General features: G+C 47.6%; 1 protein-coding gene across 1 annotated transcript in view; it reads right to left on the reverse strand.

The window, feature by feature from the left end:
* LOC119445040 (ubiquitin-associated protein 2-like) overlaps nucleotides 1-25,389 on the reverse strand; it is a 79,717-nt gene that overhangs the window by 29,964 nt on the left and 24,364 nt on the right. The window contains 5 exon segments of the mRNA XM_049664848.1: nucleotides 4,665-4,712; nucleotides 4,714-4,826; nucleotides 7,280-7,522; nucleotides 11,048-11,201; nucleotides 19,649-20,047. Coding sequence (XP_049520805.1) covers nucleotides 4,665-4,712; nucleotides 4,714-4,826; nucleotides 7,280-7,522; nucleotides 11,048-11,201; nucleotides 19,649-20,047 — 957 coding nt within the window.

The raw sequence follows: 25,389 nt of genomic DNA on the forward strand, positions 1-25,389 counted from the left end.
ATGCTAATGCCTTTTTGTGCTTGGCCAGTAGTCAGAGCGACGGTCAGCTAACGTAATCAACGGGATCAGCCGGCCGTGAGTGGTGGATGATAAGACTAGCATAGAATAAAGCGTAACACAGTGCTACAAAATACCGGCCCTAGATAACAGCAGCTTCCACATCCCCTCTTTCATCTGCCTCGTACAGTGCGATCGCGTCGTCCACTGTGCACTTGCACACACATTTCCCGACATGTGAGGAGAAAGAGGCGGCGGATAAAAAGCATGCTACTGTGAAATGGACTTGGCGCTATGCCTGGCGACGGAACGGAAATTTCAAGCAATGGAGCGCGATCCTGAAGCTGCCATCGCCACAAGTGAAGGCGAAAAATTTCGAAAAAGACCAAGAAGAGATTTCAAGTTTGGGTGGAAAGGCTGCAAAGGAAGAGAGTGCCTAAGGACATCTCCAGTTACGCTGCAGGGTCATTTTAGACCAATATATGTGCTCAAAACTTTCAAACCTCATTTTATCAAAATGACTTGTTTGGCTGGTGAGGCTGTTTATTCCAGCCATATTTTTGGAACCGCTCATCAGATTTCCATGTTTTTTTTATTGTGTATATGAATAAGTTTCTGAGGGCAAGACAAGCCCATTTTATTTATATATGGTTTCTGATTTGTGATATTAAATCAAAATTTGATAGATAAAATCCTAATCACCAATACTAAATACGGTGGTCCACTAAAATTTTTCAGTAAGGAAATTTAAAAAAAAAGGGCTCTGTCTTGCCCGGAGGTATCCATCTGGGAATCGTCATAGTGAATTTCACAGTTCCAGCACTTTTGAAAATTCTCCAGGCCTGGAATGAGAAAACCATGTGCACCATACTGACATATTGCTGTAACTTGAGAACCAGTGAAGATAACTGCATGAAATTTTGTATTTCTACTAATGCTTTTGCGATGAGTCTATCCTGAAAATTTTATTACGATATCTCAAACAAAAAAGTTGGTATTTGAGGGTAGCCTCCCCCCTTAAGGGCTAACTAATATGCCCGTGACTTTTACAAGTCGAACTCAAAAGCGTGGATGATGCAAGCCCTCTTCAGCAAATGGCTGCACACCGAGGAAGCGAGATTTTCGCAGCAGAAGAGGAAAGTATTTTTCCTTGTTGATAACTGCCCTGGACATGGGACTGTAACAGGACTGAAGTCGATTCAGTTGGAGTTTCTCCCGGCCAACACCACGGCAGTGTTGCAGCCCATGGATCAGGGAGTTATTCAGGCCCTGAAAGGCCGCTTCCGCAAAGGTCTCCTGCAGAGGATGCTGGTGTGTATGAACCAGAAAAAGGAATACAAGGTGGACATCCTTGGTGCCATTCACCTTATTGCCAATGCCTGGAGGCAGCTGACTGCTAATACTATAAAAAATTGCTTTAGGCATGCAGAATTTTTTTCAAGTGACCAGACATAAGACTTGCAGGATTTGCCTGAATGCGACAGTGAAGATGCCCCCGAGAAGTAGAGGTAATGGAGCAGTGTGCTTTAAAGGAAATCCATCTGGACTGATGAGTACGTGCACATCGACAGTGATGTTGTGACTTGCCCTGAGAACACAGTGGAGAGAGCATTGTTGCCGAGGTGTGTGATGAAGAGGAAAGTGAGCTGGAAGAGGAATCTGAAGGGGTAGCTACCGTGGAGCCTACCACACTTCAAGGAGCAGAATCAGCTGTGCAGTAACTCAAATTTTTTTCAGAAGGAACCAGGATCTGAAATGTTTGTCCAAAGCTTAAGTGCCACGAAAAAAAAAAAAAAAGAGAGAGATCCTAAAGATGCAGTTTCAAGGACTCAAAGCAAAATTGGTGCATTTTTTAGTACACAGTGACTAATTGTTGCCAGATAAACTTTGCGAGTGCTGACCCAAAACGTCTAGCAGTTTTCTTACTTTCTGAAAAACTATCAGGTACATTACCTTCTAGTAGTGCTTAGAGTTCCATAAAATGGCATTAAGAGTGTACGCACATAAATCTGCACTTTTGCACATCTCTCTCAGCAAACTAGATTTAGGTGCACGTTAAAGAACCCCTGGTGGTCCAAATTTCCGGAGTCCCCCACTACGGCGTGCCTCATACAGTAGCCGACCGATTTTCCGGACTTCGCGGGGACTGAAAAATAGTCCGAAAAATCGAGCAGTCCGTCGGCTACTGTAATCAGAACTGGTTTTGGCACGTAAAACCTCATAATTCATAATTGTCTCAGCAAACGGAACTCCTGTTAAATGGAACTAATTTTTTCGGTCCCTTGAAGTTCCGTTTATCGAGAGTCTACGGTATACATGTGTGACTGTAGTGAACGGGCTCACACGCAATTTTGCAACCTTCCCTCAGCTTTGAAGTGTGTCATTCAGCTGCATAAAATCTCAGGAGAACGAAAGTCATGATTTGCTTCATCATTGGGAAGGCTGCAAATTTGCATGTTGAACAACACAGTAGCAGACATGTGGTGCCAATTACAGCAAAGACTGCTTATAACACAAGTCACCAAGTTCCTAAATTTCCGCAATATAACCAAAACATTTTTCAAACGCTGTGCACGTGGAAACATGTAGACTGAGCAGCAACATGCGTCCGGAAGTTTAAGCATATGACTCAGATGAGCCATCACTTTTAAGGCCACTAATATCGTGCTTATAGTGCAGGACCGGATATAATATGGTCTTATCAGACACCCGTTAATTTTCCCATAGCACTCAATGCATACACATATTGCTTACAGTGCAGTTGTGGGAAACAAAATACCGGTTACAGTGCAGCCTTTTGAAGCGCACGACCATGAAATTAGTGCGCGGAGAACGGCTTCACTGCCAGGTACATGCAGAGGCGTGGATGTGCATGGAGACCAGTGGCGAAAAGGCAAGCAAAAGGAGTCTTGGGGGAAGGCAGGGGCGTGTGTACGTCATGGTGGCAGTGTCCAATCCAGGTGTACACCGCGCAGAGTAGAAGCAGGAGCGTAGTTGTCTTTTAGTGTCATTGTTGCGTTTGGATTGTGTACGTCGTAGTTCTCTTCCTTGCATGTGTGCTCTCTGGTTGTCGGGCTTCTGTCGCTATGGCAGCAGCGTCTTCAAGTGGCATCAAAAGAGGCATGCTTTATCGCTGGAGACCAAGGAAAGTGTAGTAAGAGACGTCGAAAGCAGGAAGAAAGCGTCATGTCATCAGCGTCAAGACTGCCATGGGATCAGCTGCAAAGTAGTGTGCAGTGAAAGCGCAGATGTGAACGACAAGTCCATCAAAGTCTAGCTTCACGCAAATTTGGAAACCCTGCTGGCGACACACCATATTTACTTGATTCTAACGTGCCCTCGATTGTAACGCGCATCTCATGCTTTCATACAAAAATACAACTTTCTGTCATTTCGAAAAACAAAGATTTACTCCCGGTGCACCAAAGTTGCGATAGCAAATTAGTAGACTGCTATATGAAGTAAGGATAGCAGTTTTATCGGCCGTATAACCCTGAAAATATTCACTAGCTAAATAAATTAACAAGCATGGTGTCACGCATGCACAAGCAAACATGAACACACAGCGCTTGTCGACCGTGGAAACTGCTCTCAAAACGCTGGAGTGAAGAAGCGTGGCGAGCGAATTGTGTCCATAGTAGAAAACTAACAGACATCTACTGCATAGCCGATTTTTTAGCAAGAAAAAAATGGGCATGGCTCTAATTTGCGTAGCGCAATGATGGTCAGTTTCCTATGTTCTCCTAGGGTAAGATAAAAATGGGTGTTTTCGACAGGAGATGACGCACTCACTGTCCTCTAAGCTCAGCCGAGAGAGACACTGAAACTGAAGGAATCAAGCACATTCGTGCCGACTGGTCAAGTCCAAGTTATCCGGCAAAGACCAATGTTAGTAACGAAAGCTTGTGCTCATAGAAACGCATGAGCGCCGTCCGGGACCTTCGGTTGGAATTGAATTACCCAAAAATCTAATTAACCAGAGTCAAACTAATGGAATTCTATTAAATCACGAAAGAATATTCAAAAGCTTGTGAGACTTGCAGGTGTCACAGGAGAAACTGGTAGTTTAGGTGTCTGCTTAGGATTGTTGCGAAGCAGTTCATGAAATTCAGTGTGTGGTTCAAAACGATTACATGCCTGACAGTGACGACAGTAGACAGTGTTAATTTGTTGACATTCCGTAAAGGTAAATTCTGCAGTTTAATTCACAATAATCTTCGTCACTGGCACAGTGGAGAAGTAAGTACGCTAACAAAAACAAATGCTAATTTCTTTTATCTCTTGACCAGCAATTCAGATTCATAAATATTGAACATAACTTTTCTGATTGCAAATATCAGAGGGATGCAACATTATTTTTTGTTACATAGTTGGGTATGTGTGACAATCTCGAACGCACATTATTTTCTTGCTTGGAAACCATAAATGTGGGTGTGCATTAGAACAGGGTAACAACACTGCGAATAGCTTAGCTGGCAATGTCTGTGCAGTCGGACAGTTTACAAAGGAAGAAAGACAAGAAGGCAGTTTACGAAGACAAAGAAGGCACAATGCAGGACAGCGCTTTCCTTCCTTGTCATTTGTGCTTGCCCCATCAAAATGTTCATCAATATCAACTTGCCCTAATGTTGACTTTTCTGCAGTTTACAAAGCACTGGAGAACTTACCTGGCTGGCAGTTCCTTGCTGGGAAGAGTCAAGCACTGAATCCTTCACCTGAGTGAGGACCCAACCCTGCGGATGCCGAGAGCTTGGCAGAGACCCCATAGTTTGCCTGCTGTGGCTGGCTCGGCCCGGAATAGGCATTGCTCTGATACGGACCCTGGTAGCCTGAAACAGCACAACAGCCTTATTGAACTTGCATCACATGGGGAAGGTCATCCAAGGACAAGTCCTGACATTTTTCAATGCCACTGCTCTTACAGCTGGTGCCGTATGTGCATACAGTTAAATTTCGATATAATGAATCATGCAGGACCGCTGAAAATAGTTCGTTAGAGTGAAAGCCCCAAAATTTACCATTCCGCCCATCAACCTATCAGTTCATAAGTTGCCACTGTTTGAGCTATCCACAAAAACGTCCCTGTTTGCTTTCGGCCCGCGCTGTTGCTATGTTCGACACCGTCCTGAAAGTGCAAAGTGCGACCGCAGAAAAAGGGCGAAAGAGACGCGCCCTCGTTGCTAGGCGACACTTCTCTCAGCACAGGCGGTCGCAAAACCTGATGCGTCTTCGCCTCCGCAATAGAGTAAAAAAATGTCTCGCCCGCTTTTTATTTTATTTATTGAGCTCCGTCTCAGGTTTTCTGAACCCGTGCGCCGCGGCGTGAGCTTTTCACGTTATGTCTGCTAGCCTACTGTTTCGGCTGCCGTGGAGGATACATTGAAATCTAAGAACCCCTGATTTTGGAATATTAGTTCGTAGTACTGAGGCGTTAACATGACATAGAAACTGAATAACGATCGTTATTCTGAAAAGTTCATAATACTGAAATATTTTTACATTGAAACCGTAAGAAATCAGCAGAGTATTTCTGAAAAGTTTGTTAATGTGGTGTTCATAGTAACAAGGTTTCACTGTAACAAAGTCGGCTATTTACTTCGTTATATGAACTTTTTTTATATATACAAATTTGACCCTTTATGCAAATAAGTAGTCACTAATGAATTTTTCTTACATGAAAAAGGATGCAATATTTTCCAATTAATCAGGCAATTGGAAAAAAGTTTGAGGAAGAAATTCATTTTGCTGAATTTTAGTGTCGGCAACGAAAGATACGTTTCATGCTGCGTCAAAGATATCTTCACATAGGTGGTACGAAGCAAAGCCAGCCACGCTTTCATGTCCACTTTGCCTCCGTGGCTGATAGTGTCGCCTGCAGTGGGATGATGCTATCACGAAAAGCGCTGGCAGCATAGAGCGAAGTTCTCTTGTCTGCCTCTCTCCAATGGGTTTCTGAAACGGACTATGCAACCTCTAGTACTAAACGTGCGGGAAAACAGTGCATGATGCCAAACTATCTCAGTACGCCAATGCACATTGCACATGCAGTAGATTGCCTTTAAAACAGTGTGCGGTCTGCGTATGCGCAAAGCCACGCCGAGACAACCATACTCAGCCACGGGCATGCTAGAAGAGACATGTGCCAACCTGCCCCCCTACTTACTCCACCTTCCCCTTGCGCGCTCTTGAGCTCGTTACCGTGAGCCTCGCTCCTCTCCCCTATTTTCCCTTTGCTCACGTGAGAAGACTGCACTCATCAAGCCACCATCCTTCTTGGCTCACCCTCGCAAGTTTGCGAAACTACGATGTTTTTTCCTTTTTTAAAGTTTAAAGCAGGTGTGTCTCCGAGACCTGATGGATCTTTGTGTGTGTTTGGTGCGGCTTCGCATTTGTGTGATCAGCCTCACCTCCTGTGCCTTCGCGAGAGTGAAGTGGTGCGAAGAAATGTCACCTTCACAAGTTTTCATTCGCGCACACAGCATGCAGCGCGGGCGGGGTTCGATTAGATCTTATCAAAGTAGTATCAAAGACTTTACATGGAACATGACACTGCTCTGTTTCGGTGGAAGCTCTAAAGTCGCGCGGCTGCACTATTAACACAATAGCACACTCTGGCCTGCTCACCCAGTAGTCGGCGAGTGCTACATGGCTTCCGGGGAACGACGTGCTGCCCCGGGGGAGCCATTAATAATGAATTGCGATTAATGAAACACACAACCAACGCACACTCAACATGGGCGCCAGGTACACAAATCAACTGCACTTCAAAAAACAACAGAGAAAAAGTTGAGAAAATGACTTTCAAAGATGTACGTTAGATATTAATCAAAAAGAGCCAGGGTTGTAGTCATTGATGGCTATCAAATGAGAGAAGTGTTTTGCCTTGTCAGTCCGTAGGCGATGGCTTGTGGCCCATTACCACATCAACCAGCGACGAATTTTCACCACGGCCACACTGCCTTGGCTATCAAGCCTAATTGGCGCTGCTTCATTGCGCGTTGGAGACTTAAGTTCCGTTTTGGTGACAAATCCGCACTAAACCACAACTTTACCTGGTGTCGAATTAATGGGCATCTACTGTATTAGAACACGAACAACGCAGACGTGGCCCTTGTGACAAAACAAGGCACAAGAAACAAGATACAGGATGTGCATCTAGCACTTAATTTGAATGACGACTGATGTGCAGATGAGCAAGTGTGCAGCGCAAGAAGCGCCTTGCGAATTAGGAAAAGAGTCTAAAATTTGTTACACTGAGGTTCGACTACAATCGGCGACTCACCATTGCTCTGCTGCTGGTTGAAGGCAGCGGTTGTGGAACTGGTGGGCTGCGGCTGCTGAGCGGTATAGTAGTGCTGCTGCTGCCCCCCTGTGGTGGAGGATGGGAAACCCTGCGAGTGGGCCAGGTAGGAGCCAACCAGGCCCTTGCCCCCACCCCCTGGGTAGGCACCACTACTGTAGTGCTGGGCTCCACTTGCCGACGAGTACATTGGCTGCTCTACTTTGCCTGCCGTCGACAGCCCACCTGTGCACATACCCATTAAAGCATCATTAGAAATTAACCTAACATGTACTGATCAAACATTTCTCCACATTTAATGTTGACAGTATTTACTCACCTAATTCTCACTTTTCTTCCGCGAGAAATGTGCGACACTAATGTGCAAAATTGATGCAAAGTTGAGGCGTGCGATTATTATGCATCGAATATTTTCCCAGAGTAATTTCAAAATATTTCTTCAAGTTTTGATGGCTAGTGTTTGGGGGAGTGCGAGCGTTCTGCAAGTAAGTATGGTACTTAAAGAGCTTAGTCTCAAGTGCAAAATACTTCCATTTATATCTGGATAACACCTTACCTAGGGGCGCTCACACTGACTATGTGATCGAAGCGCCTAACACATGTATATGCCTATCTTTATGCCTTGCGATCTGCACGTGATGTTAACAAAGGCCTCGGTGAATCGGTTATACGATATGGGTTAAGAGTTTATGGACAAGCTTCTCTCTACAAATTAAGAACATTGAACACATCGCAGTTGCAAAGTTAGTTCTTTATTCTATGGTTGCAATGGCGGCAGATAAGCGCATTTGGCCTTGGCCATGCCGTCGCTTCGGTGGCAGTGGCTCCCCTCGCCATCCCTCTTAACTACCTCGTAACTCCCCCCACCTTCGACTGGCTCCGTGCGCGCCCGCCACCGCTCCCGCCGGCGCGGCGCTAACTTAGCCCTTTCCCTGAAGTTTCGTTTTCTGGTGTTGTCGGGAAGTTCGCCGAGATGTCGCTCGTTTGAGCGACAAGCGTGTTCCGGCGCGACGGTGAAACGGCGACCTTGCTATTTGAGAGTGAAATTGCCGCCGCATTTTTTCTTTTTCTCTGCGTGGCATTGAGGGGTCTATCCTAAGCTTTTGCTCTATGGCGGTGTCGGAAGCAATGCCGGTCGGAGGCGCCGCCGCGTGATTTGCAGCGCTGCTGAGGGCATTGTCGGTGCGCCGTATGCTCGAATTAACCGTCGCAAATGCTTTCGCGTTCGAATTACTGGCGTTTTCGCCCATAGCAATACACATAACTGACAGGACCACAGCGTCAATTCGAATTAAGCGTGTTGTAAGATTGTAAATGCTTTCTGTGGGTTTTCCTCGCTCGCATTAGATACGGGTGAAAACTTTTTTTCGTTATTGCTATCCCCAAATAACACCTTGTATTATATGCGGGTCCGTATTATGCGCGTGTTTTTACGGTACATTGTTCCCTGGATTTTACAAACTATGGCCAAAGAAATCGTACCTTTTATATTCCCTCTTATTTTTATACACACTATGCCTGCCCGTCCAACACCGTGGAACATGGAAATGTTCTTAAGAACTTGGGTACAATCTAGAGATTTCTAACCAGAACCTTTACTGTCACTGGAGCCAGTTCTAGCTCTTGTTCTCTGCGTACGTTTACACTTTGCTTGCACATGTTATTCACTGTATAGCGGATTCTTTTCTTTTTCTGGTCCAGGGCACTCCTCTGCCAACACTGCCCAGTCACGCACACCACATGGCTTATGCGGACTGAATATATACAGTGCAGTCCACTTATAACATTATCGAGAAAAACGAGAAATCTGATCGTTATAACCGATCATTGCTATATCTACGGCTGCCAAATTTTTTTTTTAAATGCTGAATATACCTTTGCCGTTCCGAAACCACCACTGCCACTTTGAAGAAAGTAGGCCGTGAAAAATAGAACTTTTATTTATACCTCTAAATAGCGTCTCAATTGTTAGGCACGCTGAAATAGAAATCTGCACTTGCTTTCGCGGAAGTTTCGCATTCACAACTGCCGTGTGCATCACATCTATCTGTTGCACGAACACTGGCGGCTATAATTTAGCGTGCATGAATTCAATAAGCGACTTGATCGACGATGTTGCACTTTGGTTGAACCTCGAGGTTGGTGTCAAAGACGGGCCATTGTCAATCTCGTCATCACTGCTGCTGCTGTCGTCGCCTCCGTCTGTCGCGGCTACTATCGCCCCGTAGGAGTTCTCTTCACAGAACGAGGCAGCACTATTTGCACTCAGAAGCTCCTCCATCGAAGCACCACCTATTTCATCGGTAGCGACGTGCTCCAAGAGTTCGGACACCACTGTGTTGGTTTTGCCCATGGGCATTTCGTCGTGGCACACAAAGCCGGCCTTTTCCGTTGATCGGCATGGACACTGCTGCTAGCCTTCATGATCGTGGCGCTCCTGGTTTTCATAATCGTCGATAACATCCACTGCGCGAGCTCGTATTTCGAGTCTTGCTAATTTTGCAGCTTTGTCGCTGCACCAACTTGCGATGCTCTCCGTGGCTTTCGTTCGCAATCGGCGTGCGTGCGGGATGCGCTGCGCGGTAATGGTGGCAAATATGAACTCACGTAGGCCAACTTTCGCCCTGTCTTAGGAACAGGCAACTTAGGGAACGCAAATTTTGCATGAAAAACGCTGTCCAGAAGCAAGATTTCGATCGTTATATCCAATATGCGGTGAATAATATATCGTTATATATGAGTTTTCTCATAGCCCTAATGCATAAGTTGATAATCTTAGGTCGACTCATCGTTATAACCGATATATTGTTATATGTGGTATTATTATAATTGGACTGCACTGCATATGCGGTCAGCACTATCGTCATAACCATTTATTGTGGGATGTTATTTTTTTATTGTGATAGCAATTATATGGACACTTCAAGCGGATTTCTGCCGTCGGCGTCACGAGGTTCCGTATAAAGTCCAAGGGCGATAAAATTGTCGCCGCGCCATATGTGCGAGTGAAAGCGTGCAGGGCATGCGTGCTTTCACGGAGAACGAATGCACGGCGGAGCGCTAACGCGACTTCCTCCGTCGCACCAAAGGCCGTGGGGGTATGGGAGGGAGGGGGGCGATGTGCTGCGGCACCAAATGTGCATCTTGCAACCGGGTGCAAGGGGAACTGGCGAAGCAATCTCCCCCGGAAAGCAAGATGAGCGAGTGGTGGCCGCGTGCCATCCGCACTGACAAAATGACTTTTTCTGGCCACTTAGAATGTGTTTTCAGCTAAACCATTTGATACAACTTTGATTATGCATTGCAGGTGAAAACGAGCGTTTCAAAGATTGATTTGGTTTTAGCGATTTCCACAATCCAATCAGCATGTCCCCCTTAAACCAAAGTACAACGCACCACGCATGCACTCTAGGTAACCATGTTGTCCATCGTACCGAGAGAGAAAACATTATGCATGCAATGTTTGCCAACTTGCATGACAATTTTGCCAGCGTCCATATGCACACCGGTGACCTCTTTCTCAGCACAAAAAGGACACAGAAAAGACGTACACACATATAGGGGTCTGTCTGTGCAACTGCCATGCAAGTTGCATATAGCCCATCATGCTACGTTTCTAGCTTTGCTAAGTTTTCGAGCCGGGAAAAAGAAGAAAAAAGAGAGAAGAGAAGATGAAGAAAAAAAAAAAAGGGGGGGGGGGGGGGGGATCTCGCATTTGTGTGAAGTGGAAAAGCATGGAGAAGGCCAGACCTTCAAGCCCTTGGCTGTTCCTCTGGGCTGCAGCTCCACCGGCATACATCTTGGACTGTGGGCCAGCCACAGATGAGGATGACACAGGCTTGCTGCGCTCGGAGTGGGACTGTGACTGCAGCAGCAGGTGCTCAGGGGCCATCACAGAACCAGGCTGCAAAACAGGCATCATCTAAAATACATCTATAGAAAGCACTCCAAAGTGAAACATCTAGTTTTGAGATTTCAAAGAGTCCAACCAACACTAGTACGAGCATTTTTCATCTACTGATTCCACCATACAAACAAGTATTCCAAGGCAAATGTTGCAGAATACAGTGCAGTCCATTCAACAATATCAAAAAGAACGAAAGATCTGGTGATTGTTATACAGTCAAACCTCGATTTAACAAAATTTGCGATGCAACAAGCTATTTTTATTTTCCCATCTTAAAAGTTATATTGAATTAGCGAAACCTAGATACCAACTAAGTTTTTCACTGCAAATACAACTTCGTTATATCGAGGTTTGACTACACTCTGATCTCGTTTTAACGAAACAGGATATATATATCAACGAAGTAAATAAAGTTCCCCTTTACATCCCCATAGAGATGCGTGTAATTAAAACCTCATTTTAACGGAGTGAAATTGTTCTGCCAATGACTATAACGAACTAAATTCATCTCTGATACCAACAAATACCCGACTGTTGCGCGTCGAGTACAGACAAAAAGAGCATGACTTTAATGCCAAAGACTTGCTCTAGGGGGTGATGCTATTTTTATTTGTTTGAAAGCATTATAAAGGTAAGAAAGGAGACCAACATTGACTGTGAATATATTTTTCTTATTTTCACTCATTGTTACTTTTGACTAATTTATAAAATGATGCTAGAGTAACATAAATAGCATCACCCCCTAGATCATTTCATTACGAATACACTGATACCAAACTTGTTATTGTCACTCCACAACATCATAGAAAAAAGCCCCGTAAGGCTGAGTGCGGTGTGTAAAAACATCTAACTGAGAAAAACGCATTTGAAGTTTAGACAGCTGCAACTTTTTCTAGAATCCAGCTACAGCAATATTAATGACATTTTGTAGCTCTATTCTTCACGAGAATGACTATACTAAATATTTGACGGTACCCTGCCAGAAAACTGGGAAAAGCTTGTCATAAAGCCATGTACTGCCCCTAAACCAGCATGAGAAACTACATTTACCACTTCATGTGCCCGTTCCAGTGGCCTGCGAGCTAAATGAATACAAAAATTGTATAATAAAGTAGCCTTCCCATAGACCATGGGTTCTCAAATTGGGTTCCACGGAACCTACGGGTTCGCAGGCCCCTGCTCGGGGTTCCGCGAGCCACTGATAAATTTTCCCTGGTCCCGCTCTCGACAAGTGTCTAAAACGGCGAACATGAGGTGTGCTCAGACCTGCCAACCCCACACTGCAACAAGTACTACAGAAGATGCCAAAAAATACTACAATTGCATAGAAAAATACTAAAATGTCATTTTATTTCTCAGAAACTCGCTTAGCTGAATAAAATACATAACAAACATATCACACAAGAGGCACACAAGGTTCTTACATCTTGGAAGTGGAGGGCTGGGCTAGTACAGAGGCCGTTGCAACCTTGGCCTTCCTCAGAAAGTCTTTATCAAAGACCTGCTCATGGCACTTTCCCGACTGGGCACATCTTGCAACAAGCAACTGCTCCACTGTCTTTTTTGACATAGAGACACGGAACTGTGTGTGCGCCTTTTTTACCTTGCTGAAAACTCTTTCACACTCTGCATTACTATGCGGGAGTGTCAACACCCCCAACATAACTTTAGAAAGTTTAGCATACTTCAAAGTACCATCCACTTCTCGAAGATCGGAGACCACACGCCACTGCTCGTCAATCCGCTCCTGCTTACAGTTACTTCAGCGGGTAGTTCTTCCAACTGAAGACGGCCAAACTCGGCCTGAATGTCGTCCAAAGCAGAATTCATACCTTGCCTCTCTTGAACTGGTACAAGCACTGGGAAGCGGTTGATTAGGTACTTGATATCAGCAAACCTGGCGTGTTCAATGGAAGCAAGCCTCGCCACTTCTCCACTCTTCAACAGTTCACACTTCAATGGAAATTTGAAGATCACGTACTCTGTTGCTGTCACGAAGAACCTTCTGATCCGAGTAAAAAACTCTTCCTTCGCTTCTTTCTTCAGGCTTTGCAAGCTCTCCGTGGCCTGACTGCCAATTACTACGTCTTCATCATCTCTTTGGTTGGCGGAAGACATGTAGTCAACGTTGGTCAGCACATCAGTTCTTTTGATAACTGAAGGTTTGACAAACCGCAACATCAGCTCTCTTAGCAGGTTGCTAAGCACTTCTCGGAGCAGATGTACTTGAGGGGCTCCAGACTGCAGGAATACGTTCGCCTTTTCAAACTCGGGAATTACAGACAGCAAGAAGTCACAATATGCCCTGTTGACCTCTGACGAAAGGAACATGAATAGTCTTTCTTCTCTGTTCAAGATCTTGCCATGTGGGCAGTTTTCGACTCGCTTGGAAGAAGCTGTATCCAACACAGACAGGAGCACTGGTGTCCAGTCGTGGTCTTTTGCTCTGATGACTGCTCTGTTTTCTTTTTCTGAGGGTCAGTCCTGAGGTCACATGGTTTCATGGGTAGCTTCAAGACCGGTCCAGATGGCTTTACTTCACCGTGGAAGAAGCTAAGCAGTGGCTGCCACTGCTCCACAAACCGTTTTAGGCTCCTGCCAAGGGACAGCCACCTAGTGCTGACATGCTTCAAGATCTTCTAGGCCTCTACATCGTGGAGAGACTGGAAAGCTTTCAGCTTGTCCTTCCTTTTCGAGCTTTTCTCAAGGTAGTAAAAAACATCAACTAATACCTCATCGACATTCACTGGAAGGCATGCCGAGCCTTTCTGTGCCGCCAGATTGATCAAATGGCAACAACATCCTACGATGGCGATGTTCTCATGACTTAAATCTTTAAGCACAGCAGCAACTCCATTCTTCGTTCCAATCATGACTGGCGCGTTATCACACGCCATACCGATGCAGTTCTGGAGCGGTATGTTCTTGCTCTTTAGCATGTCCACAACAAGCGCACCAATGTTTCGTCCCGTGGAGTCGCCTTCGAGAGCAGGCATCGCGAGCAAGGCAGTGCGAACAGTCCTGTCACAGAACGTCACCACGATGGGATAAAGTTTTGCATCCTTGCTGGCGTCATTGCTCCCGTCAGTGGCGACCGAGAACGGTGTGTGCTTTAGGTGGCTTATCACCTCGCCGATCGCATTGTCGGCCATTTCCTTCACAATTGCAGTGGTCTTTGTACGAGCACAGGCGTAGTTTTTGGCTTCCTTCGAATCGGGGAAAATTTTCCTAAAGAGGTCTCCAGCATGATCAGCAGCTGTGAACGGCACGTTGTGTTCGATCAGGAACGCAGTAAAAAGGCACTCCGCTCGAGTTGTAGCATCGAGATCCGCTCTGCTGAAGTACCCTCCAAGTTTCACGTTGGAGTCCACTAGTTTCGCCGAGTCTGTGTTTCTTCGTATTAAGATGAAGCACGATGTCCCGGCAACCAGCGTGCGCTATGTTCACGTCACAGCAGCACAAACTACAAAATGCGTAGCGTTCACCTTTACGCGACCTCTTCATAAATGGAAAGTCAGTCAAATAACTGGCGATAAACACTTGGAAGTATTTCTTCTCAGACATCTTGTGAGCAGCTTGCACTGGATCATGTGTTACAGATCCGGCAAAAAAAAACGTACACAACGCACCACACGAAGCCCACGGGACAACAAAGAAAAGCAAGCACATTTGCGCGAAAGTCAACGGTCTTCGGCTCAAGCCGGATACAAGCCGATAAGTGTTGCCAGCATGGCCTCGCGACATGGCGAGACGCAGCCAGTAGATTTTATTGTGCGGGCCGACATTCATTTTGCAAAATTTTCGGCATGAAACGTGAAAAATCGTAAAAATATAGTTGTCATTACGGTACTCGTAAAAATGTACTGAAAATCGGGCACTTTACGATAAAATGGTAAAACTTGGCAGGTCTGTGCGCTTGATCCAAAGAACCTCCATTACTCATGCCCGAGTTACGGTGCCCAAGTGTCAAAAAGCACATCACAGTGCGTAACAGCAACGCGCGAACTGCGCAATACCCAAGCAGCTTGTAGCTACCCAACCTCTGAGAACGGGCAGCGCGCCTAAGCTTTCGCACTTGAATCTCGGAGGCCGTAACTTACCACCATGCGCCTTTCTCCTATTTGTTGATAGGGAAGGTGCCGATAGCGTACGCACCGACGTATACGTTGAAGGAAAAAAAAAAAAAAAAAAAAAAAAAAAAAAAACCCGCGGAGCACCGCAAATGCGCGCCGCAGAAGAGCAAGAACGGCGTAGCGTCCAACCGAAACGAAGAGGCGCAGTCCGCATCGCCGTGGTCCTCAGCTTGCACCGTGGTCCGCAGCGGCAATCGTACGCGGCACGTGACTGACAGCAACGCCGAAGTGCTTCGTGCCCAATTGTGCCTTTAAAGCCTCTATTCTTGCGTTTATCGCCAAGCGTAACACCGCGTTCCTCCGTAAGTGCGTAGTCGCTATCTCTGATCGCGTCGATAACCACCGCAGTTTCGTCCGCAGCGGTTGCGGCAAATCATAGAGTTTCTAAATAAAAAACCTAGAGGGAAAAGTGGCGCTAGTGTCTACGGGGGTTCTCCTGCACGTCGCCTCAACCTACATGGGAATGATGGGAAGTACAGGCTTCGGATTGACTTCTGTCTTTAAACTGGTGGCGTTTGCATGCGGCGCAGTAAACGAAGCTGTATTAAAACATTTTCGTGCAAAAATTTTATTTATGTTGTGTTTTATATAATGCATAATACATTGAATAAAGTGTATGACTTTGAGATTGAAGCATGGCTTACCACCAGGGTATGCATCGTTCTGCCTGATTTAGCGCCATTGAATAATTATTTATTTACTTTCACAACAGCAATAACAACCGTGCATGTGCTTATATAAAAAATACTCATCAAATATTTGTGGCAATAAAAATTTTGTTTCATGAGAAAAGTGTTGCGCCTTTGAGAGAAATGTTACAAGTGTCGTCTGCTACGACGCCTGCTCGCTGCGAACGCGGGGAAAGTGAACTTTTCTCGCAGGCGCACTTGCGTCTGCGCAGACGCACTTGCGAACTCTCTCGCTCTTTCGAAAGGCTGCATCCGCTGTCACGATTGATGAACGTCTTCGAGTACTTTTAAACACATCTGCTGCAGTGCTATCATGGATGCTTGTGGCCTCTTACGAGCATGTTTCACTATATTTTATGTTGACGTACCGCTTCTTCTGAAGTGCGCGCCAGCAACTGTTATGTCGTGGCTTTGCGCTTACCCGTTTTGCGACAGCAGACTACAGCCAGGAAGCAGCAACCTTTCCTACCACAAGTAAGTTTGTGTTCTACGGATTGTAGCAACTGCGCTTGGAGCAAAACTAGCGAAACCAAAACTGACAAAAAAATACCTGTAAACTAGTTCGCCAGTCAACAGAATACCAATCCGTAGCCTGTACTTCCCATCATTCCCATGATAGTTGAACGATCGCAGCGCCACATTGCCCTCTAGTTATAGTAATATGAAACTCTATGCGGCAAATAGTTTCATTTTCACTCGATGCGCGCGTCGGCTGCGTGCCTTCACAACTGGGTAGTCGCCTCCCATGGCAGCGTCGATAGCGACCGAAGTTTCATCCGCACTTCTTGCAGCGAAAGGTAGCTTCGTTTTGACTTGGTGCGTCTGTCAGCCGCCTGCATTCTGAACTGCAAGGTCGCCGTCCATGATTGCGTCGATAGCGGCCGCGGTTTCGTCGACAGCGGTTGCGGCAAGCAGTAGTTTCGCTTTTACTCAGTGCAAAGCTGTGGAAGATAAAAAGCACCGGCTACATCGCGATGGACGGACAATTTGTTGGCGAGCAGCTGAGTTGCGAAAAAATAATCGGGGTGTGCGCCCGTTCGTGCAAAGCGCGTCTCAGATGAAAACGCGCGCCGCGAAGGATGTCGCGAGGCCTTCGCCGCTGCTAGCGTTAATCAGTCATGAGATGAGAATTTCAGCTTCCGCACTGGTCTTGTGCTAAACAGAAGCAAGATTTGACGATTCATTGAGTAAATAAAAGCGTGTTGACGTAGTGCAGCATTTGTTTGTTTTCTTGATACCCTCGATAATTCGGTTAAATCGGGGGGGGGGGGGGGGGGGGTGTTCCTTGGCACTTTATGGAGCTTAGCAGGGTTCCCTGGGATGAACGTACCTGAGAACCCCTGCCATAGACAAATAAACTTACACAATGTTCAAGTCAAAGTGACGCATTTATGGAATATTTATTGAATGACCAAAACTGATTATTGTCATTCAACAACACTTCGCTCTACAGCATGCCAGGGCTGTATATGCAGGGTTCTTTGCTGGCTTGTGCCGTTTTGAAAGCCTAACCTTGGTATCACTACTGTCTAGATGCTCATTTTGCGACTTCCGAAGCTTTTGCGACTAGCAGCTTGAATTTCCGGTCCGTTGCTCACTATGATGCCAGAGACTCCTTCAAGATCGCCGCACTTCTCGCGCGCTCAGCCGACTCGCCCACTCAATGCGGTCGTGGATGCCGCTGGACGCGCTGGCTGACGATCCGATGACATCAGATGGGCCGTAGCTATGCCCAGTAGAATCAACGGCGACGCTAATGGGCCGCTTCGGACGCAACAGGTGGTTCCGGCCGTTCCGCTCGTGCCGACCGTTCGCTTAACGCGCTGAATACGCTGAATTCAGCGCTGAATTCGTGAATTCGTAAGACCGCTGAATTCGCTGAATTCAGTGGTCTTACGCTGAATGGTATGCCATATCAACACAGTCTTGGGTGCCGCTGGATGCGCTGGGTGACGATCCGATGACATCAGATGGGCCGTAGCTATGCCCAGTAGAATGAACGGCCACGTTAGATGAGCCGCTTAGGACGCGGTGGTTCCGGCCGTTCAAGTAGCGCGCCTTCGTCCGCGATCTTCAGCCGTGCGTTCGATGGATGCTTTCGTTTCTTTCCGTAAGATTAACACGTTATCTTCAGACGAGCGCAAGACGAAAAGACGGTGCGCGAGCCGCGTGAACACAAGCGTAGCAGACAACCGCGAGAAACCGGGAGCAACAAAGATACGGCGGCGCACGCAAAAAAAAAAATAAAAAGCAAAATGGCCGCCTCGGTGGGCGTGCCAGCCAATGGGAGGCGCGAGACAGGGGGCTCACCTTGCGCGCGCGCGCTCCGCCCAATCAGAGGCCCAGAACCACCCTTCGGAAAAGCGGCGAGAGCGGTTGTTCAGCTTGAGCGGCGTCATTTTGAGCTGGCGCAAAATGCTCACAAAGAAAACAGCTACAAAACAAGCCGAAGATGGCGGCGTCGCGCGCGGGAAGTCTGAACAAATTTTGCCTGCTGCAGGTCGTTTCGCGTCTCCCGTGGCGTTTTGAAAGCCGATTTTTTTCCTATTTACCGATCGAAATCAGGGTTAATAATTTGAGGGCAGCTGCTTGAAGGCCCAAACATTCCTAAAATGCGTTTTTCCATAAATAAATTTTTCGGCGGTTTTTTACCATTCTAGAACCCGCGTCCCCCCTTAACTGCGTGTCCGATCGAGGATTCCGTGCACGAAGTCCGCGTTGCCGATACTCGGAATGCTTAGCCGCGGGTCTGTCCACAAACAGAGGCATCGAACACGCTACTGCGATGTCCGCGTAGCGGCCAAGGCAAATGTGGCGCACTTGGCGCAAGTTGCACTTTGGTGGGCGTAGACGAGTCGAATTGTAGCAAAATGGCTCAAATGGCGCAGTTGGACCACCACTGTCTGACGCTGTCAAAAATCAGGTAGAAAATTGGGCGTCATAAGATGTCATTGTACAGCAGAGCGTGCACGGCTAGTGTGGCTTTCCATTGACGCATCCCCAACATTATGAAATCACTGTGAAGAGAAGAAATCTGGGCTTCAGATAGTCACAGCGCTGTATTTTGCAGTGCAGAAATAAAATCAAATGAAGTGACCAAAAAGAGAGAGAAAAAAACTAGCGTTGTGATTCATTACTACTGCCATGTGCCATGGGCACACAGGAAGAGCTCCTATTGGCAGATTTGAATGTGTGACCCGTGTTTCATGCACATTTGACAGCGGCAAGCTGTGCCATTTTTTTTTTATGAATGTCCCGGCAAGTTTGACAATCGCGGTAAAAAGTGTTGCTGGCTCACGCCTCATCTGTTAATGCACACAAAATGCAAAATTGGTGAATGTACAAATAAATACGTCAGAATAGCCGTACCAGGAGAAAAAGGGACGCTTAGTTAGTTATGCTCGTACCCCACCCCCGTTTCATGATGTACACCCCTAAAACATTTTGGGGGAGAACCCTGGGCTAGCATTACACAACACAGAAAGATGGCGCCATGGATTATAGATCAAACATGGCTAGATCACGGTACAGTAGTCTAGTCGAGATGAGATATAAGTGGCACTGATAAGGTCATATAATGCACGAGACAGATGACCAGCAGTGTACTGGAGCTACTGCTCACCTTGTGACTGGCCGAGGAAGTTGCAGATGCTGCGACACCTGCTGAGGTTGCAGAGGACGCGGGGGCACCACCCAGTGTGTTGGCCGTAGGGGCCACACTGTTTCCCAGGCCCTGAGGAGGTTCCTTGGGTGCAGGGATGCCAGGAGGCCGAGGTGGCGCTGCCGCTGGCTGAGAAGGTAGCGACTGCTGCTGAGACTGTTGCTGTGATGGCTGCGACTGTGGCTGGGGCACTGCACCAGCCGTTGAGGAAGCAACATCCTTGCTGGCAACTGAGGAGGCACCCAGCGGACCCACAGAACTGCTGGAGACTGTTGACGATGGAACTTTACTGCAAAGAATTAGGCACAAAATAATTGGAGATGCGCTCGACTGGAAAGCGCGCTTCAGATGAATGCTTGACTATAAGTTACTGCTGTAAGTTACTTTCTTTGATGATAAATTATGTCTGTGCAATGTGAGAATATCTCTTTCCAAACAGATTTAATTCAATAAGTAATAATGGCGGAACTTTTCACAAAATGAAACTATTCTTGCAGTAAAATTTGTCAATTGTCCTTTCCATAATTTGACACTTTGATATCAATTTTTTTTCTTTCTCATCAGATCTGAATTAGCTACAACAGTCGCTCCCGGATATACAAAACTCGAAGGGCATCACGAAGTAGTTCGAAATATCAATAATTCGATACACAAAATAAAAATCTTTTACAAAAACTTTCAGAGAGATGTTACAGCTGTTCGTTATACACGATAATTTGTTATACAGTAGAACCCCGCTGATACGTTTCTCACAGGACTGTAAAAAAACACCTAAGGGTCAGGAAACGCAAGAGCTGAGAAACAGGAACAATTGAGAAATGGAAGTAGTGGTAAACTGCACACAACTTTATTTGATTTCTAACGTTTAAAAACAAAGTCGCAGTTTCGCCCGAAAGCCAAAGCATCAATTTCGATAGCGAATTAGTAGACAGCTATACAAAGTAAGGATAGTAGTTTTATCATCCCTATAAACTTGTAAACATTCGCTTATTAACTATACTAACAAGCCTGGTGTCAGTCAGCACGCACAGGCAAACATGAACACATCACCCCCCCCCCCCCCCCCCCATGAGCGCAGACACTCGCTATCAAAACCCCAATGTGAGGAAGCGGTGAAGTAACCTTCGTGCTATCGCTTCAATGCAAACTGAGCGCTGAGAACACACAGCGGGTACCCGCAAAGCTACGAGCCGCCGACGCACCTACACTGACTAGACTTTGCCCCCAACACAGATTGCTTTCAAGATAAGGCGGCTGCGCAGTACACAGTTGATGCCAGAAAACAAAGTTGTGCGGGGGCACATTTTTTCCACGTCGAGATCGCTTTCAAGATACGGCACCGGAGTAAATACCCTCCCCCCATGCCTCGCAGGTGACAGAAGAAGCCACTTCCACCCTGCCTTTCTGCGCATGCAAGATTGAGCCGCAATCGTCGGCTGACCCTCCTAACCCTCGCAGGCCTTCACTGGAACATACAGCATACGGCGCGCGGCGACGGCGTTATCACGCTTGGACTTTATACAAAACAGCTGTGTGCCAAAACCAATTTTATGGCCCCAGCGTGTCACAGACACCATCTTTAGATAGCAAATATGGATCTCAAAGGCGGTGGATGCTTTTGCTGGTGGAAACCGAAAATACGTCACAAGTGTTGCCCCCAGCACATTGGGCAGCCAATCCCAATCGTTAAGCCACCAAGCCAAGAGACATGAAAAATCAACATGGCCTCACAGGCCGGCGCTGGGCAGCAGTTCGCAACGCTTGATGCAGGAATGGTCCCACAGTTGCGGCACAACAGCGGGGTTACCAATGCATTGGGTCCTATGGGAGCTATGCCGGGACCGGCCAAAAACGACGGAGGAGCTGAGAAAACGCAGCGCCCGGGAACGTAACAGCTGGGTTTTACTGTATCCAGGTTTGACTGCATATCAAATCAGTGTCTATATCGAACAATGCGCCGCGCCCCTGCAAGTGCACTTAACCCTTTGAAGGTCGAATTACTTTATTGTGGATATTGAATGTAAAAAATGTATAAAGTCGGGAATAAATAGTGAAAAAAAAATTAGAAATAGTATTTTGATGTCGGCATCACTCAGAACTCCAAATGTTCAATAATATTTTAGAGTGTGGTATTCCTTGAAACACGGTTCTACGCACAGCGCCTTATCGCGCCAATCAAGGTAGCGCCAATCAAGGTAGAAAGCTTCCGCCGCATCTGCAAGAGGCTGCCGACAGAGAAAACTCACGTTTCGCGCGCCTCCGTTGCGATCATTCGGCGGAACCGAAACCGCGTAAGCGCATTGCCGCAGAGAGCGAGAATACCTCGTGATCGGCGCTGATAAACAAGCTAAGACAGCGCCAATCGAGATAGAAATCAACTTCCGCCGCCCCTGCAAGAGAGTGCCGACAGAGAGAAAACTAACGTTTGGCGCGCGCGCGCCTCCGTTGCGATCACGCGGCGCAACCGAAACCGTAAGCGCGTTGCCGCAGAGAGCGAGAATACCTCGTGAGCGGCACTGATAAACAAGCTAAGACAGCGCCAATCAAGATAGAAATCAATTTCAGCGCCACTGCAAGACAGTGCCGACAGAGAGAAAACTCACGTTTCACGCGCCTCCGTTGCGATCACGCGGCAAAACCGAAACCGTGAAAGGGGTGTTGCCGCAGTCTGCGCGACGCACGCGCTGAAACTAGAAATCAGTTCTGTTTATCTCCACAAGAAGGTAGCACAAATGTCAAACGCTTCTTGTAAGTCCTAAAAGGTGGCAGCACCTCCCGGATGTGGGGATGCGCGACTCACGCGTCCCCTGATGTTTTCCCTGCATGTCTCCTGTAGTCCGGCTTCTCTGCGTGGCTAAGCCCGGCGGTGGTTGCAGCGCGTTGCGAGAGATGGCGCTAGTGTCGCAATGCTGGCGCCACTGAACAGCGGGGTCACTTGGGAGAAAAAGGTCGGAGGCACTTTGGCTGGGGATCGGCGACCAACACACACGAACGCTTCGCGCGTGCGCCGGCCCGCTTCGCGCGAGGCTTAGAGCGGGACACCGGTATGGACGAACACGGATCGTTCGAGCGCGCCACCGTTCGCGTGACTGTACACGTGAACGACTACGCGATGGTGTCATAGCATGGGGCGAACGTATTCGCTCGCTATCGGGTCGCGGTGAGTCGGGCTTCCTTGATTTGTTGCGCGCCCGTGTGAATGTTCTATTGGTTGTAATTCGGCTAGTATGTATTATTGTATGGAAGGTGCAATAAATGCCCTTTTGATTGTTTGCACTACTATGTGTCATTCCTTTGTCCCAAGAGCACATGTGAGACCCCACATCTGGCTGCCCAACGTGGACCTCTTGGGGCATCGGACGATAATTTTAAGTTTTGCTCGGTTCGAGATGTTTCAACCAAAGCGTAGTCCTAGCGTGGATTTTGATCGCTAGTGTCGGCGGTGTGCTTTCTTGAGCGAGGAGACGGTTGCTGTAGCGTGTTTGAACTTTTCAACATGCTAAGCCTTTTCGAGAGTGTTTTGAAGTACACTCGTCGGTACGAGAGCCACGTGGTCTGCATCCTGGGAGAGCGAGGCCTAGCGCCTGCAGAGCATTGGCAAGCCTGAAGCGAGTGAGTACGGAAGCCTCGTGGGTGGTCCGAATTTCTTATGTAAATAGCTTCTTCTATATCTTTGACTTCGGAAGTCGAGGCTCAGGGAGCCGGGTGGCCGCGGGCCACGGGTGCCGCTACGGGCTGACTGGTATTGCGGCCTGGCACCGGGCGCTCCGAGCGAAGTAGGACCACCTCACAGAGCTAACGTCTCCTCGCGGCTGCCTGTTCTTGTGCCCATTTTGGGTGTTCTTTTTTTTGGATGCCGTTTGTTGTCAAAGTAGCGACGCATTAGGCCTAAGGCTTAACAAAGCCGCCTGTCGCACGTTGAGGGACACAACCTGGTGGACTGTGGTGTTGAGGTGTCGCACATTGCTTCCTTCATTAGCTCGCCTCGCACGAATTGAAATTACTCGTTCGACTCAAGAAAGTAAGCTTTGTTCACGTGAACTTAGCATCTGAAATGCCGCCCGGAATTTTGGCTAGCCGAATTGAACATCGTACCACGTGGGCGATGCGTATGCCGAATTCCTCTCCCTTGCACTACTTTAGTGTTTGTCGAGTGCGTTGAGTGTACGCAGCGTGAGCGGAGTCACCCCTGGTTTGCTGTCAGCGCTGCTGCCCCGGACTACAATCGAGCTACCCCAGGCTTTGGAGATGCCTGTGGTCAATTCGGCGCAGCGACTTCGGCGGCCGCCAATGTCCGGCTCGCAACCCTCGGCGGCTGGGAAAAGAGCCGGCAGTCACCAACGGCTACTGCGGCTCTTGTCAGCAGGGCGCGAGTGACGCTTGCTCGTGCCGACTTCTGCGTCGCCGTTTCCGGAGTCCTGGGCTGGAGTCGTGCCATCGAATCTGCAGACGTGGTGCTGTGACCAACGGACGCCAGCGGTGAACCCCAGAGTCAATGTCGGCTCGCACGTTGTGGATAACGTGTGGACATTTACTCGGCGGCGCCACTGTAGCATGTACTAACTTTTGTTCGCGACGCGCGCGTTGATAGGCCTTGTGACATGTTTCGCCGGCGTATGTGTAGTGATTTAAGGTTGGGGGGATGTGGGGGTGCGCGACTCTCACGCGTCCCCTGATGTTTTCCACGCATGTCTCCTGTAGTCCGGCTTCTCTGCGTGGCTAAGCGCGGCGGTAGTTGCGGCGCGTTGCGAGAGATGGCGCTAGTGTCGCGATGCTGCGCTAGTGTCGCGATGCTGGCACCACCGAACGGCGGGGTCACTTGGGAGAAAAAGGTCGGAGGCGCTCTCTCTTTGGCTGGGGATCGGCGACCAACACGCACGAACGCTTCGCGCGACCGTCGCGCGAGGCTTAGAGCGGGACACCGGTATGGATGAACACGGATCGTTCGAGCACGCCACCGTCCGCGTGACTGTACACGTGAACGACAACGCGATGGTGTCATAGCATGGGGCGAACGTATTCGCTCGCTATCGGGTCGCGGTGAGTCGGACTTCCTTGATTTGTCGCGCGCCCGTGTGAATGTTCTATTGGTTGTAATTCGGCTAGTATGTATTAGTGTATGAAAGGTGCAATAAATGCCCTTTTGATTGTATGCACTACTATGTGTCGTTCCTTTGTCCCAAGAGCACATGTGAGACCCCACACGGTAAGCCCCCCCCCATGCATCGTCATTATGGCGCGAAATTTCAAACGGAGGATTGAAACCGTACCCGTACGGCAAAGACCTTCAAAGGGTTAAATCGCGTTGTTGGAAACATTTAATGCTGACAAACAGATTGAATTTGAAGGGCAGTACATGCCATGGAGGAAAATTAGCTTGGTGCTCTCAGTTTTGCTCTCTGCGCATATGGAAGGTTTATGCAAACTGCGGCTGTTCGTTATCGGCGAGAGCAGATTGCCACACTGCTTCAACGTGAGAGGCCTCCCAGTCCGATACATGTTCCACAAGAAAGTCTGAATGACACTCAATCTTTTCATTGAGTAGTGGCATCATGGGATGCTCAACTGAAGATTCTGCACATTTGTATTCTTGTAGACCAGGGGTTCTCAAGCATGTTCGTTCCAGGGAACCCTGCTAAATTCCATGAAGCACCAAGGAAACCCCCCCCCCCCAAATCATCCGAATTAAAATTTCCTAATTT

This window comes from Dermacentor silvarum, chromosome 3 (assembly GCF_013339745.2).
Source record: "Dermacentor silvarum isolate Dsil-2018 chromosome 3, BIME_Dsil_1.4, whole genome shotgun sequence".
NCBI classification, from domain to species: Eukaryota; Metazoa; Arthropoda; class Arachnida; order Ixodida; family Ixodidae; genus Dermacentor; species Dermacentor silvarum.